Source organism: Dermacentor andersoni, chromosome 2 (assembly GCF_023375885.2).
Source record: "Dermacentor andersoni chromosome 2, qqDerAnde1_hic_scaffold, whole genome shotgun sequence".
Taxonomy (NCBI): domain Eukaryota; kingdom Metazoa; phylum Arthropoda; class Arachnida; order Ixodida; family Ixodidae; genus Dermacentor; species Dermacentor andersoni.
In genome coordinates, this window is record NC_092815.1 from 226,075,815 (window position 1) to 226,092,320 (window position 16,506).

The 16,506-nt window shown below is 44.4% G+C and overlaps 1 protein-coding gene across 2 annotated transcripts in view; it reads left to right on the forward strand.

The window, feature by feature from the left end:
• Positions 1–9,114, forward strand: part of LOC126539981 (dual oxidase maturation factor 1-like) — a 229,305-nt gene extending 220,191 nt beyond the window's left edge. For both annotated transcript variants that reach the window (XM_050186808.2, XM_050186806.2), the window contains 2 exons: positions 1,373–1,592; positions 6,421–9,114. In XM_050186808.2, the coding sequence (XP_050042765.1) occupies positions 1,373–1,592; positions 6,421–6,739 (539 nt within the window). In that variant the 3' untranslated portion in view covers positions 6,740–9,114. The remainder of the gene's footprint in view (positions 1–1,372; positions 1,593–6,420) is intronic.
• Positions 9,115–16,506: the final 7,392 nt, after the last annotated feature.

Sequence of the window (16,506 nt, forward strand, 5' to 3'; positions counted from 1 at the left end):
TTCCTGTGCTCTTGCTTTCATACGCGCAACTCTTGCTAACGTATCCATGCACCAACTCGCCCAGCAAGAAGTTGTCTTAAACCATATCTTCACGGTTTATAAAAAAAAATCGATAACTCAGACAAACAAACTTTATTTTGAAATAAAATAACAAAGAAACTGTGATGTGAAAGTAGGTGCGAGCAATTCACTGAGATTCACATGTTGACCGGACAGGAAATGCAAAAGAGCCGTGCTTGAACGCCGCCTTGGCTTTAATGCCATTTATGGTGCAATTACTTATTTCACTGATCCCTTTCTCCAGCACAGGGTTGCCAGCGGGTACTTACATTATCTCTCCCTCCTTTTTTTCTCCTCGACTGCTGTCAATGAGGACTGGCTTCTGCACGTTTTGCGGTGGAGAGTAACGGGTATCGAAAAGTCGCAATAGCATAACGATTCCTTTCCCTTCAATTCTTTCTTTCTCATAAGCCAACCGAGAGCAGCATATGATCGGAACAAGAAAGCGTGAAAAAAAAAGATCCTTACTTTATTCCGGCCTGGCAGAGCGATAGAAGTATGACCTGTAATTAAGAGTTCGATGAAAACTCGTCTGGCCGGGATTGCTCACAGTCAAGAGTAAAAAAGGGTTGGATGTGCACGTTGCACATGTGCCAGTGAAAAAGCTGAAAAACATGCTTGTAAATGTGAAAGACCAGCTTCCGGAAAAAAGGTACCCTGGTGCTGTGTATAACATTCCTTGTGCAGACTGTACTGACGTCTACATCGACGAGACGGGCAATTTTCAAAGGCGCATCAAGGAACACCGTCATGATGGAAAAAAAAATTCTTCTAGCACTCTTCCGGAGCATTCTGTAACAGAAGCACATAATCTTGACTGGGGCAGGACGCATTTGCTTGCCACTGAAAGTAATCTAACCTCACGTTTACATATCCAGTCGTTACTAATCAAAACTACTGATCCCACGCTGAAGCGTAATGACGGCAGCCTTCCTTCCGTTTATGCCCGCTGTTTGCGCCATGTATTCAGACCTACATAATCATGTCCCCCCTTTCGTTTACATTCATTGTGAACAAGGCCCCCGTATGGGAGCCAAAACGTCCTGTTTTTTTTTCTTTTAATGTTATTGGTCGGCGTCCGTTTTACCCTTGACTAGAAGTATGACCTAATGAAAATTTCCATAGGGCAAGATGGCATGTGCTGTCCACGAAGTGTCGTCAGTGTCCCCAGAGTAGTTCAAGTTCGTGAGCGCGCCGCCGAAGGGCACGTTGTTGCTCTCTACGACGAGCTCAACACGATATGTCGAGACAAACTAGCGGTTTGCGTGGTAATGTCTAGCCAGCCTCTACGTTGCTGCTGTTCTCTGTGCAGGTATCATGGCAGTAATTTTTGGAGGCTCCATGGCTGTGGTAGACGTCATTTACCCGAGCAAGTTCCCTACAATCCTGGAGGTGGACTACGACACGCCTTACCGCTACTTCGTCGCGCAAGGAAACCAAAGCAGTCGCAATACCAGCGCCGCTAACAGCACGGCGAACACGCCCGTGCCGTTGCCGAAGTACCAAAAGATGGGACACGGCGACGATTACAGGTAACCAAGAAAGGCATTCTTCTTTCACAGGCAAAATGTACACAGCGAATTTGTTGACGACACCAGTCATTGCCGAGTGGCGCGAAACTGGACAAATGCTGCACTTGCGGTTATTGTTGTTGCGCAGTTTTACATGCGCTGAGCGGAGGGGTATTCAAAGGGCTCCATATGTGTGTCCGTCACAGGCAAGGCATCCAGAGGATGTGTAGGGGAAGTTAATTGCTATATTTCATTGAAAAGTGCAAAAGGTAAACAGAAATAAAGGTGCAGTGGGGACCGAACCCACACCCTCAGCGTATTACGCGTGCCGTGGTATACCAATTAAGGTACCGCGATGATCACCGCCCTAAGACACAACACTAATAAAGAAAGGCATAATAATGTGGCGCAGCTTCGTTTAGATGCATCGTCTCTCCCAGGAATGGTAACAGGTGCACAGCTGGTCACACATAAGCCGCCTTTTTGAAAATAAGCACCTCAAGCCCCTAGTAGCAGGAGTTGAATAATAACACTCGTTCAGAGAAAACAGTAAAGAAATGGCAAAGTAAGAGACGTTCTTTGAAGCAAATTAGAAGAGCAAGAGTTCAATCTGTGTCGGCGTGTGTATTTGACCAAGAGTTTGATGGTTACACGAAGCAGTAAGTGCTGTACGTTCTCCAAAGTACGAAACTCTTTAAAAGCTGTGGCAGTAGAATGAAGTTCATGGCAAGGACATTTACTCGAAAAACTGCAAGAGCCTCTACTGGAATTGGTCAGTCGTACTAAACAATCGAATAATCAGATGTGAGCCAGAGCTTGCGAAAAAGTGATGTTGACACTATTTACCTCAATATCTTATTTCACTCATTCCTAAAGCTCGGATTAACTTGTCAGACATTAGAGCGTAGGACTCCAGGTGAATTATATTGAAATTTTGGTTTGTCAATTTTGTGTCTGTCTGTTCTTATGCTGCTGAGTAGGATGCCATGTGTTCTACTCCCGGCGGCAGCCACGAGGTCAGGAGCGATCGAGTTTGAATTGATCCGCTCCTCGTCTAGTCCTTTATTTTATTTTTTCCGCCCTTCTGAACTCGTATGCTATGCTTGGGAAACGTAATAAGTAACTCTAGCTTGCATGCACATCAGCGTATCCATTCAGTTGGTCACAGATCAATAAATAAATATTTCTACATCTTATTGGCAGTAAAAGGACTGCCTGTTGGACATCGTCTATCATGATGGCTTGGAAACATTGCGCAAATAATCTGGGACACAGACACGGCCAACAAATGAGCACGAATGCTTTCGTCCTTCGATATTCCGTTTGTCTGCGTCGCAGATTGTTTTGCGCTAAATTTTCCTGTCAATGTTACAGCAGCTTTTACATCGGCAAGAGGGGGTTATCAGGCGCTGTTGTATGATTAGGTGATATTTGACATGCTCAGTGTGACACCTATGTTTAGGCGTACCTGCGCGCGGCCATTATCGGCACATTTGCTAGATGTCTCAACGTCATTGTAATGCCTTTTCCTTAGCACTAAAGTCCATTTGCTATAGTGAATAAGCATTGCAGACAAGAGAACTACGAGGAAACGACAGAAGACGACAGCCCTTATCGTGGTCTTCTCGTAATCCTGTTGTCCTGGATGTTTATTTGACATGTCGATGCTCGACTAACTAACCCAAGTTCGCACTCTTGTCGAGTTGCTGAATGGGCTTGTAGCAATTCGTTATTGCACAAGGGGGCCACATTTAGTATTCGAGTTTCTTATCAACGACATGTTCTACTGTTTTTTCTATATCGGGCCGACCCGCAGCGAAGGTGAAGCAGGCTTCAAGCACTCCACCAACTTGAAAAAATAAGTATTATAAATAAATTATAAATAAATATTAAGCTAATAAGAATTTTGACCCACGTAGGTTATGTGTACGTTCGCTCCGCTCACTCTTTGTCGGCGTTCCATGTGCTCGCGTGTCTACCGTCCGTCCGCTCTCCCGTCATGGCGGTCCCGTCGAAACGTCACGCGTGCCTAGTTTCCTTCGTATCCTCGGTGGTACTGGGTTCCCTACGTTCAAATGATGTGTTTGAATTAGGAAGGAACAGCGCCAACTAAGACGATCACGAGAGGGAGAACGACTCAGGACAAGCACCGTGCTGTGTCGTTCGCTTGTTCTGTGTCGTTTTCCCTCTCGTGATCGTCTTAGTTGGCACTGTTCCTTCCTAATTCAAGTATGCACCATCTAGCCCAAATGAATGTTGTCCTGAAGTGATCGGTTGTTGGTGAGATTTATTAGGCATTTTTTCTCTCTCTTTATTTGCGCGAGAACAGCCTACATAGCGCTTGTGCGTGTGTCGTGTCCCCTTTATGTTGCCTGTTTCTCTTTTCGCACCGTTTAAATGAAAGTGTGCAGTCATGGGACTTAGTCGAACAACATTATTATGTGCGCGTCCGTTTGTTTTCCTCTTTTGATGCGCGTGCTTGTCTTCACAGTTCATTATTTTTTCCCCCCTTAGTCCTCCCACAGTGCAAGGCAGGCCGCCTCTCTCCCTTCTCTTTTTTCTAGGTGTCCGAGTATAAGCGCTGCTGAGCATGATTGCTGTTGATTCTTATGTCGATTCAGTCCGGCTAATTTCGGTTAATGAGTGAATTGCACAGCGTTCCCCAACTATCATGCACAAAGACTTGAAGAAAGAGCAGTTGCGTTACTCGAAAAAAACCTAGTGCATATTGTTTCCAGTGCAGCGCAGTAGCCGCCAGTAATTATTTCGTTAGTGAGATTTAACTAGGTAATTGCAATTAAATATCTAACTCGAAAAGTTCTATCCCAATTTTAGAAGTGTCAATGAGGCATTTATAGGCACCCCAAAATCACATCTAAATGTGGTGTTTTCAGTGACGTACTTATTGCGTACAATTGTTTCCGACTGGTAAAGAAACCTCACGAAGCATGAAAAATACGAGGTGAATGCCCTCCCACCCGTATCAAAAAGCAGAGCCTTAAAATAAGCTGATTGAAAGCAGCTGCATTACCGGTCCCAAACGCGAAGAGACAGCGCATCTCCTTGATAATGGTACGCGAGAAGCACCAACAGCAGGTTTCGCGACTTCGCAGCAATTCCGTCCTTTCATTTTTACGTCACACTTATTATCCGCCTCTCAAGGTCAATTGGCCACATTGATAACGAAAGCCCCTTGACAACGCGGCCGAAACGCTGCTCTGACCACGCACAAAATATGAAAAGCAATATAATAGGCATAGAATATCTAAAAATCCCGGATTTCTTCACACCCCATCAAAACAGTGCGTGCGAAGCTATATTTCGCACCAGAATCTTGCTTCACACCAAAGCCAAATTAAAGTGACCGTTTTATTTTCCATGAAAGTGTATACGTACTGCAAAAGCAGGCTCGTGTCAAAAAATAAAAGCGAAATAAACCGACCGGGAAGCGACCAACATGTAGAGAAAAGACAAAACCGATACGTTCAAGAGAGTAAATATACCACTTCTAAATGAGCCCAATAGGCAATTAGGATGTCTGAACAAAAACAAAAGAAAGAAACGTCATATTTCAGTGTGCCCTTATTATCTATGAATTCGTAAGGTCCGTTTAACACCAGCCTAGAGGACGTGTTCGAATAGGTCTCCTTTTTGGCAGCTACACAGTACTGTGTCCATTTTATCAAATCTTCAGTTGCTTTTTTGGTGACCAACGCCGGAATTCTACGGCGGGCATCCGTTATCATTGCCTTGAACTTACCTGACGTCCATTTCGATAATGCAAGCATGATCTTTCACATAACCCCAAAGACGGAAATCGAGTGGAGAGAGGTCAGGTGACCTAGCCGGCCAATTCACAGGCTCGTGTCTTCCTATCTACTGAGCATGAAAAGTCGCATCCAGCCAGTTTTGAGCTCGGCTGCTGCTGCGTGTGGTTGCCCCATCTTCCTGATACCATAGAAGTGGCAGACGTGATAGCGGGACTTCGCTGAGAAATTCATCCACCACTTCTTGAAAGTGTCGTTCACGTAACGGTGTCCAGTCTGTGTCTGACCGAAGACGGTGGGACCGATTATAGCACCGGCGCAAATTCCGAACTGCACATTGAGCGATTACTGGTACTGGTGCCGATCGCGCTTTACTCAGTGTAGAGTAGAGTCCCTCCAATAATATGCATTAGGCAAAGGTGCCTAGGCGTTTCTGCGAAAATTCGCTTTATCTGTGCACATGATGTTGCTCAAAATGTCCGTTGACTCATCGGTTTTTCTGAGGACCCAATTCGAGAAATCGAGAAGATTCTACAGGTCCCCATCTTCTAAGAATTGGTGCTGGTTCAGGTGGTATGGGTGAAAGGCCGTCGTTTAGTATCCTCCAAACTGATGACTTGGAAATTGGTACATGGGATGCCACATCTCCAGCGTTAGCATGAAGGTTTGAAGCCATAAATGCTAGAACATTCGTGCGTAAGCTAGGACTCAAAGATGGAGTCTTCCGCCGCTGTTTCTTGAAGCTGCCGGTTTGTCTCAGGTTTTCATAATTTCTGATGATAGTCGGTGCATTTAGTCTACCGCCTCACTTCCGTGACTTACATATATATATATATAGGCAAAGAGGGATTCTTCAGGCTACCTTTCAAACTTAAAGAACTTGAGTGGTGTTCTGAAGAGTCATTTATTCTTAGCGGCTCCTGCCCCACTTCAGCTCGCGTTCCCTGTGGCTTAGCTGGGCTGCATACACAAACTCTGCTTTTTTTTTTTAGTTTGTGAAGGAATTAATGAATACCGACATCCTATCTGTGGAAATAAAACGAAAAGCCGTACTGTTAACCTCAACCCTGTCAATCGTGCAGCGGACCTTCTTCGAGTGGCCTGCACCAACTTGGAAGCGAAGATGGCGACTCCATCACGCACATAATCGATGACACGGAGGACGGCATTGACAACGCCGCCTTCGAGCAGGAGAGCGACGACGGCTGCGTCATCGTAGATGGCAAGCGCGCCGTGACGCTCCAGGACTTCGGCAAATTCGCCGACTCCAACCGGGCTCAAAGCCCCGCAGGATCCCGGGCCGGTTCTGTGGCAGCTAAGAGACGCGTTCTCGGCTCTAGCATCGGATTTAACGTGAAGGACGTCACCATAGACATGCACAGTGACTCGTCCAAGTGGTGACATGTTTTGCCGCACGGGGATCGGGAACTGTGTCGCTGCGGCGCAGCAAAATGAGATAAGTTGCCCGCCACACTGACATGTGCGCAGGTGCTGCCTAGTCGAACAACGCTGCGAACACGCAAATGATCTTGTGTGCAATGTCGCCACAAGGTAGCAGGCGGTGCCAGTGCGCTACCTATTTGGGCCTTTGGTCATGCCTCGAAGCAAAATTTCTGCGTGCCGCGTTGTCCGGGATATTTTTCCTGTACGTTTTACGCGCACAAGAAGAGAAAGACTAGAGAAACAGTTCGCTTTGTTTCCTGGCGAAATGAAATGAGTCACTTAGGACATTCGATAGTTTCAATCCATTGTTGCATGATGTGACTTAATATTCAACATCCGCCTGTCTGTTCGGTCCTATAAAGCAAGTGCGTGGATATTTGATCACTTTATGTGTGACATCATGCTTCGTTTTTGTTTTTTATATCTATGCCATAGCGAAAGTATAATAGCTCATCTTGAGAATATTCACCCTATTGAAAATATAATTTTTCCCCAGAAAGCTTCACCTGAATTTAAGATCTTGTTCGTAGATGCATGCGTCGCACTTACATTCGGCAGTTCCCGTTCGAAAAAAAAAAACATACTGTCAATGTGACCACATGCCAAGGATAGAACATTCGCCTTCCCTGAGTCGCTAAAAGGACGTAGAAGTATGACAGGCGCCGACTGCCTTTGAGAATAAAAATCTGGGAATTCAGCACGAGTTTACAAAATTTCCTGTTCATCGGCTGCTCATATTTGTTCGCTTAGCAGAGACACACCATACTGCCTTCAGTGCTGTGTACTAAGAGGTACGTTTTAGTGCCAAAGCTCTTACTAGAAGGCAAAAAATTTAACACCTTTGCGCAGATATTCACAACTGTTCAATGTGTGATTTCAAATGGAAATGTTTAGTCAAGCCCAAAGAAAGTAGACTGAAATATTGTATGGGAGCTTTGCCATTATCTCCACAATAACGGCGTTAACCCTAGCATGGACTTCATACGTTTACATTTACTTTCCATACCAAACGGCTTTCTATACACAAATTACGTGGCCATATCTGCCATAAATTGTGTAAGTGTCCAGAAAGTCGTGCGTCTTTGATGCAGGTGAATGCTACTGGCACATCAGGGCATATGCATAACATTACAAGTTTGCAATGGAGCAATTCAAAACGATCACTTCTTTGATTAAACAAGTTGAAACTTTAAAATTTTTCGTGTAAAGCATGCGGATATGTTGGTGATGTTGAGTAGTTCTGCTAGGCCTGGGTAAATTAAAGGCACAGTGCACCTTTTATCATCAGTAGCTGTCTACCTGCTCAATATCGTAAGGAAACTTTAAACCATCCAGGTGTGATGATAGTTCAAGAAATCTTTGCTCCATTTAATGCCTCCTTACAGGCTAGTTTTAGGAATGACAAACAGTTATGAATTCAACTCTGTTACAGCACAGTAAAAGAACAGCTTTATGCAGGTTCGCCGCAGCTTTGGCATTTTTTTTTTCTTTTGTAATTATCGCAAGGTATGGTTGCTTGTCTACAAGAATGTTGTACAGTTTCTCGTTGTTCATGGGAGTGACCCTTACTTCCATTTAAATTTGGAACATCATTGCACTGTTTTATTCCCATTTTTCACATTCATTTTCATTGTTCTGTTACATTTTAGTAGTAATTACATGGTATTTTTATCGTGTGTTCTGTAAGCAACCATGGTTTGTGCGTGTATGTTATTTATTGCTGGCACTCGAGAGCTCGTCTTCACTTGGCGCCCCTTGTTTACGAGGTAAACATTGTGTTATGTAAAAAATGGCCGCCAGAATTAGTGTGTGATAATGACTCTAGTCTCCATTGTGTTTGAGATGCCCTTGTCATAGATGAAAATCCAGCGGTATTACGAGTGATCACACTTGCGTTAAACGAGTCATGAAACCATGCTTTGTTGCTATACTAAAAAAACAAGTGCCATTGATTTGATGCTGTCAGCCGCGGTAGGACATACTAAGCCTCTGTTTGACAACAGTGAGCGCTGTTGCCGAATCTTTCTTCTGAGGGTGCACAACGTGCGGTCTGTCTAGACGCAGCCGCGCTGGGCACCAGGACATGGTACGTGTGCCGTCGCCAAGGAATTTCTGCGCCAAAGCAGGAAATTGCGCCGCCTTGCATACAAGGCGCTGCCCTGTGACGTTTCTTTTCGCAATTATGTTGTTGAGTACTTTTTCCTTGAATGTAGAAACAAAGGTGTGACAAGGGTATTGGTTTTTCAACCTTTACGATTGTGGCCGCGTTTTGTTTTGGGCGTCATTTTTGCAAGTTTTCTGTTAACTGTCAATAAAGTTCCAACGATGTTTTAGTGCGCTGTGTCCTTGAGGCCGAGATTGTTATCCGCCTAACGCTCATGTCAACGAAACAACGCATGCTTAGACGGTTGGGACATCAGAGCTAACATATGATTCCTAGCAATTCATGGCATTCAGGCAGGCATACGAAACAACCGAAGAACAAGACATTCGTTCCTCTTGTATTATTTCGTACCAACTTGCTCAGCTTCCTGAGACGTAGTCAACGGCAGGGTGACGTGCCCACATTGACCGCTCTTCATTCGCGAACTCTGGAGAACAACGGAATGTAAAGCACAATTTCTTAACCTGCTTGGTTCACATGAAACACTCAACACAAAAAAGAACAAACATGCGAGACGGGCGACACAGCACAATATCCGCTTACAATTCCGTATTGGGAAAAGACAATGCAAAAATTTGTGTTCCCTATTACACAAGCTGTAACTTGCTAGTCCTGGAGCGTCACATCGTGACAATGTATTGCAAACGTTTCATAGATATCACAACTGAAAGATAATAAGATGCGTACACATCGTGGCCGCATTCATCACCATTTCGTTTTATAAAGAAGTGTTTGAACTAATGCACATGTCAACGTGTTCTTGCTCTTTCCGAAATTCGCCAGCTCCCTAAAAAATGTTTTATACCCAGATGCAGTACGCAGTAACACGAATAAAGATGTCGCACATCTATAAAAAACAGCTTCATAACCCACAAATTCAGTACTCCTGTACGAAGGAAGCATTCCCACGTAGACTCGAATATTCCGATATTTCCTGGCATACTCGCTGATATGGAAGCTATGGGTTGCGTTACCCTTGTAATGTTTGGAGTCGGGCATGAAATATATGGGAGCTGGCCCATGCCGTCGTCCAACTTAACCACGCTGACGACGCTGTTGAAGGGAGAGACTTGTTCTTATCTAGAACGAGGAATATGGGTTTATTTACAGTATTTACATGAAAACGTTAGAGTTCACCAGTCTAACATGACTGCAAGAGGAATGCACCCTGAGGAGCCGCCATCGGCTCGTTAAATACACTCTGTCCTCCCTAGATCCCTAGGGGAGGGAAAAACGGCCGTTCAACCTGTTACCAACTCGGTGCGTTCAAAGTCATCGTAGCCGTCCCGCCTTTAAGGGGGAGGGTTACACACACTTCCGCATAGGTTTCACTGACCACGCCGAGGTGAGTGGGTTCTCGGAGACACGGTGCTTTTCCCCGAGCAGGCGCCTCTTCATCCCAGTGTTGACTCTGCAGACAATGGCCGCCGCGTCTGTGCATGACTTCTAAGCTGCGTGAGACAGCAGCGCAAAATATCTTCCAGGAGCTCCCCGGATTTCCACAGGTTCTAACAACCCGTGGCGGCCACGGTGAATTCACGAACAATACTTGGTCCGCCGACCGCGTTTAGTCATAGCAGCGGTGCTCGCTTGGGGACGCGGCGTATTGTTGTTTTCTCAGAACGAGTCATCGCAGCGGGCCGGGCACATTCCAAGGTGTGGTTCTCCGAATATCGCCACCCCCACCGCTGCGGCTGGCTGGGAATACCTTGTAGGTCGGTACCCTTGCTGGCCGTTTGTAACACCCTGGGCTACCTTGAGAAAATCGACTTGATAGTGGCCTTGTTTGGTTTCATCTGAGTAAAAATCAATGTCTTGCGCTGAATCCTACATACAGAAGCAGTTGAGGTGTGAGAAGCAGCTATTACAAATCGAAAAAAAAAAAGCTTATGAAGCGCGTGAGCAGGTTTGTATTTTGGACTCGCAACACGGCGCCGAGGAGAAGCCGGTAGCAGGGACTGCGTATTTAATGAAGCACACAGCGCATGGTGATCGGGGAGCCGCGCAATCCACACAGGTGATAAATTTCGATGCTTCGCATGAGAGCTTCAGGACGGCAAATAGCCCGCTGTAATCAATCTGCAAAAAAAAAAGAACGGTACGACTCTTGTCCCAGAACTAAGACCTTGTGGTGCACCCAATTAGACCATTGCGTGAGGACTAATCATTTTGTTACTGGCACCCACTATAGGTGTTATAGCTCTTGCAGCGCAATCAAGCACCAGCATTGTATGTGCGCAAGTATTTATTTAATTTATTTGCAAAAATAGTGCCGGCCTAAGAGAGGCTACACGGCATAAATAGGGCAAGAATACAGTATACAGTACAATAGCAACAAGGTACTCGGATAAAATCAGTCTTCAACTGCGAGGCTTTGTTTCTGAGATGCCTGTATGGCTTTCCCTTGTAGCTCCATGTTACAATAAAGTTGGATGGCAATCCTTCAAATACAGTACAACAAAAAGAGCACCGCAGGAAATGCAATGCATTACGATGACAGGCTGCAAGTAACCACTGAAAAAACTGCATAATAAATTTTTCGCGGAAGTTACGAAAATTATTGAATTCGAAAGCAGTTGTTTCGCTTCTTGCAAAAAAAAAAAGATTCTTAAATGCAGTAGTTTGCGCGAAGGCGACGCTCGGCGAATATTTATCAATTTGTCTCATTTTTCTATAGTAAAGGATTTCTTAGATGGCTTTATTTGCTGACAAGTTGCCAGAAAGGACTTTATGTAAAATTGATAGGCAATAAATTTTTCGGAGCTCTTCTAGCGTATATCAAAGCAGTATTGTGTCATAAATTGTGACGGTTTAACGAAACCTACCAATGGGAGTTAAACCTAACGAGTTATTTTTGCACCCGTTCCAGTTGGGTGACGTCGCAGTATGCGTTTTCAGAAGCCCATCCAAACTTGAAATGAGAATTAAAGGCTTCAATTCTTGTTGCTCTCGTAACGGACTCAGTTTAGTTTAAACACGATTTTTTTAATCACAGATAAGCGGTAGTTTGAAACATGTAGTGGCCATGAAAGTGCACGTGACTCGGGGAGGGAGGCAAGCTCCTTGTTGGAAGGTAGATGTTTTTGGCGGCGAGCATCACTGACCCGCTATTGTGTACAAGAAGGGAAAGGGGACTGAAACTTTCAAGAAAATAGCGCGAAAAAAACTAAAGAAAGAAATGAAGGAAAACGCCATTGCTGATACCATTCATCATTTAGTGGAAAGGTTGTTCGCAACACTGCATGAACACTCAGCAAAACCTAAAAACTACATAGACGTCTTGAAGTAATCGAATATGTCATTTGATGCCGCATCAACTAAATTCTAACCAAACAAAGGCAGCATACTTGTGGGCCGTCGCAGAATAACATCCCTATATCTAGCAAAGCTGTTCCTTCCGAGCATGTGCATTGAGAAAATCAATTAGATCTAACTTAACTACACACTTTAAAATGGTGCCCGCATATGAAACATTCCAGAGCTTGTGTCTCAAATTTCGCAAAGAACGTACTTCACGCAGACGCTAACTTCTCATCTATATTGGCCATAACGTTCCCCCCATTTTCACCAAGTTCTATCTCGAGGGCAGTTCTTCCGGTACAACTGCAGCTGTTCTACGCCGTTCTTAAAACCCACTTGTTATACACGGGAGCGCCCTTATAAATAATTTATATCCAGGGCCGCAACTAAACCGCATAATCTTAATTTAAAGGGAGCATGAAACGATTTTGATGATATTCTGCAAACGTACTGAGTCGTTAGAGTAGGTCCTTCTGATCATTAATTGACGCATCTAAGTGCTCCGCGTAAAGCGTATAATTTATTAAAAGGTTTTTAAAATGCGCATCGCTTCCGATGGCAGCACACTGCTCGGCGACATTTTAAGCCGCCCCTAACCATATGACGCAAATCACCCATATGACGTCAGTGGGGCAAGCAATCCTATTGGCAGACCAGGGCGCGTGATCGATAATTTCTTCAACTTTATGGTAAAGAAATGATGTTCGTTATATTTGGAATGTTAGTTAATTTGTTTTTATAAAAAGAAAGTAACATAAAGGCATTGTACAAGAACAATTTTTCAGTGCACTTAAGCCCTTCCGGCACACTGCAAGTGTCGTGTGCTTGTGTTACAACGTGCTCCGTCTTTGACGAGAGCTCCGCCGTCGGTGTGTCTGTCTTTTCGCGAGCGCTATGATTCGACTTTGTTGCGTTGTGGACTGCAAATGTAGCGACTGGCAACATGTCAACCTGCGACATCGTGTCTCTCTGCAAGCCAGTAGACGAGCGGACTGGCGGCAGCGCATCGGATTGCCGCTATCCGATCGGCGCCAGGATTTGCGCGTTGGCGGCCGTCACTTTACACCGGAAGATTATTAACGCAATAACGTTTCGAGAGTCCGGTATTAGGCTGAACGCAAGCGCAAGGGGACAGGGCCTGGCCGTGTCCCCTTGCGTGCCCTATCGCGGGAGGAACAGAAGCGCAAATGTGAATGGTCTGCATGGTGCAGCCACCTGGTGGCATAGAAGTCAACCACACACAGTAGAGGTAACAAAATGTATTCTTCTTTGCTGCTGGTGTAAATTTTTCGCAGGAGTGTAATCGTTTACACGTTGTTTTTGTAAATGTTTAAAATGTTTTACACTTGGTTAGAGCAATATTAGCTCTTTCTTTGGTTGGTTAAGCTCTGCACCAGCAGGTGGCTGGACCGTGGAGACCGATCAGGCAGCTCACGTAGGTCTACGCTAAAGTTCCTTTATCAGCTTGAGTTTATGCCTCCACCGCTCCATCGAAACGTTCAGCTAGTGTGTGGTTACCGGAACACCAGACACGTTCGGCGCTGCGACAGAATGCTCGCAACGCACGCTCCTTCGATAGCTCTCGCTTGGGGTCGACGGCCAAGAGGCTAGCGGAGAGGTTTCGCACGGGCGGGGGTGGGCTTCAAAACAACCGGAAGTGGACTATATGACGTCGCATCGTGACGCAGCGCCAGTGAAGGTGGAGCTTAGCCCCGATCGCTCGGCGAACGAGTTGAGCGGGAAAAGCATGGCTAGGGAGGAGGGTAACTTGTAATCGCTTGTAGCTCCATTAATACGTAACGCTTCACTTAAATTGTGGTGCGAATGCTCTACTTAAGCTGTACCCTACGCACCTACAATATTTGTCCGAACCGTTTCGGGGGTCCTTCAATCCTCACGAATAACTTGCCGTGTATTTTCAAGGAATATCAACAAGGCGTCGGTGGTTTCTTCCGCCAAAGGTACGAGCTTCATTTTGCACAACGGAATAAAATGGAGTGAAAATCAGGGTTCAATGATTGTTCGAAAAGCTCATGCCAGAGTGTTTAAGTATAACGACAGCCTACAATTCAAATGGTTCTATTTTTACCGAATGCGAACGGACTGTGGTGCAGAATTCTTTCTGGACATTAGGAACGGGTAAATACCAACCGTATAACGTAACAGAGTAGATAACTGGGCTAGTTGGTTTAGTTGCATATTGAAACGGTAAAAACGTACAATGACGAGAAGAAAGAGTGGAAAGGACGAGGCGGTTACTCACAACTGACAATTTCTTCTTGGAACGAAACAAATATACGTGAACAAAAACGGAGTAGGATAGCTGCGCATTCGTGTTAAGGATCAGGGGCTAAATCATTTCAAACACCACGTTAAAGGTTAAAGTCTAACTATCAAGAAACTTGTAAGCAATAGGGGCGGCTGGCGCAGTTATCTCCTTTATCTTTACGGGGAAGGCCTCTGGCATTTCACGGGATGGCTTATTAGTGCGTTTGGACATAATGTAAGAGTCTTAGAAAAAAGAACAACACCCACAATTCCTACAGTGGGCGGCGAGGTGCGTCGTTCCTGATGAACTATATGCCGCCAAGTGTTCTATATACTGGTCTTTACTATTCCTCTTTTCGCAATTATTTAACGGTCCGACCTGTAGGTAAGGGTATGTTTAAATGACCTGAGTCGGCAGTACCAGCAGACATGAAGCAGTTGAAAGATTAGTCTTAGATAGAGACATTGTAATTGGTTATCCTGCGGGAATTCGAAAGAAAAATTTACTTTCAAACAGTTTTCCTCGAAAATCTTTAAAATGTTTACAACACCCGAGTTGGATTAGTCGAATTAGTTCTAGTCATATGTTCCGCATTGAAAAAGTCACGGCAACACATTATGAAATCGAGCTCCCTCAACCAGATTGACAAGCTAGCACAAGCAGGATATCCTCAGTCTGTCATTAAATCAGTATGCGCGAACACTTTCAAAGTAATAAAAACAAAAGAAGACAGTCACATCACCCGGGAAGATCGTCGTAAAATAATAATATAGCCGTCGTTCGGTATCCACATAGAACAGCACATGAATTATTTTATTTTATTTTATTTAACAATGTCCTTACAGGCCTCGTATGAGGCATTGGGTAAGGGGGGCGTTACAATAAGATTAACAGAGTATATAGAACGTATAAAAACATAATAGACATACATTATTAATTGACAGTGAAAAAATATATGCCTATCTTATACAAGTATTAAAAGCATTGTACAACATAACAAGGTCTGGAATGTACATACCAGAAAAAAAAAAACGATACAGTTTCTTTAATAAACAATGAAAAATAATGTTGCCACTCCAGTACAAATACTAAACAATCCTAAAGAATACAAGAATAATAAGCGAAATGAGCTCATAAAAAGAGAGCACATAACTGAAAAAAAGAAAGAAAAAAGCATCGTGCACTTTATTGAAGTTACGCGGTGGAATATGAAATGATGAGCTGGCGGAATTTATCGGGATTAGGTTCGGAGACGATCAAATCAGGAAGAGCGTTCCACAATCGAATGGCACGAGGAAGCGCCGACCAGTTGAATGCATGTGTATTCCCGTAGATGCGTGTGAAGCTGAGGTGATTATGTAATCTGCGAGATGTGAAAGGTGCGACATAAAGCCGTAAAGAAGATTTCCTATCCGCATGAACGTACTTGTGAAATAATGATATGAGTGCAAAATCGCGTCGAGTACTTAGTAGCTGAAGTGAAATATCAAGTTTTATTTGTGAGATGCTTGAATCGTAGGTGTAGTTACGCGAGATAAACCTGGCGGCCCTATTTTTAATTGATTCTAATAAGCTGATTAAGTTGTTATGATGGAGTGACCAGATTGGGGAGGCAAATTCGAGCTGGGGGCGAACAAACGTCTGATAAGCTAGCTTATGGATGTTAGAGGGCGTATTACGTAGCTTTCGGCGTAAGTACCCCAGTGATTTTGAAGCATTAGCACATAGAGTAGTGATGTGATGGGCCCAGGAAAGGCTTGGTGCGAGATTAATGCCTAAGTATTTGTAGGAAGTAGCTACAGAAATTGTCTTATTATTTACGTTATATTGGAAGGAAAAGATTGAGTGTTTACGGGTGAAAGACATTACTTTGCATTTAGACAAATTAAGATTCATTAACCAAGTGTTACACCAATCGAATATGAGATGAAGGTCGTTTTGAAGAATGAGGTGGTCATCGGGGCTGGTGATAGGGCGGTAAATAATGCAGTC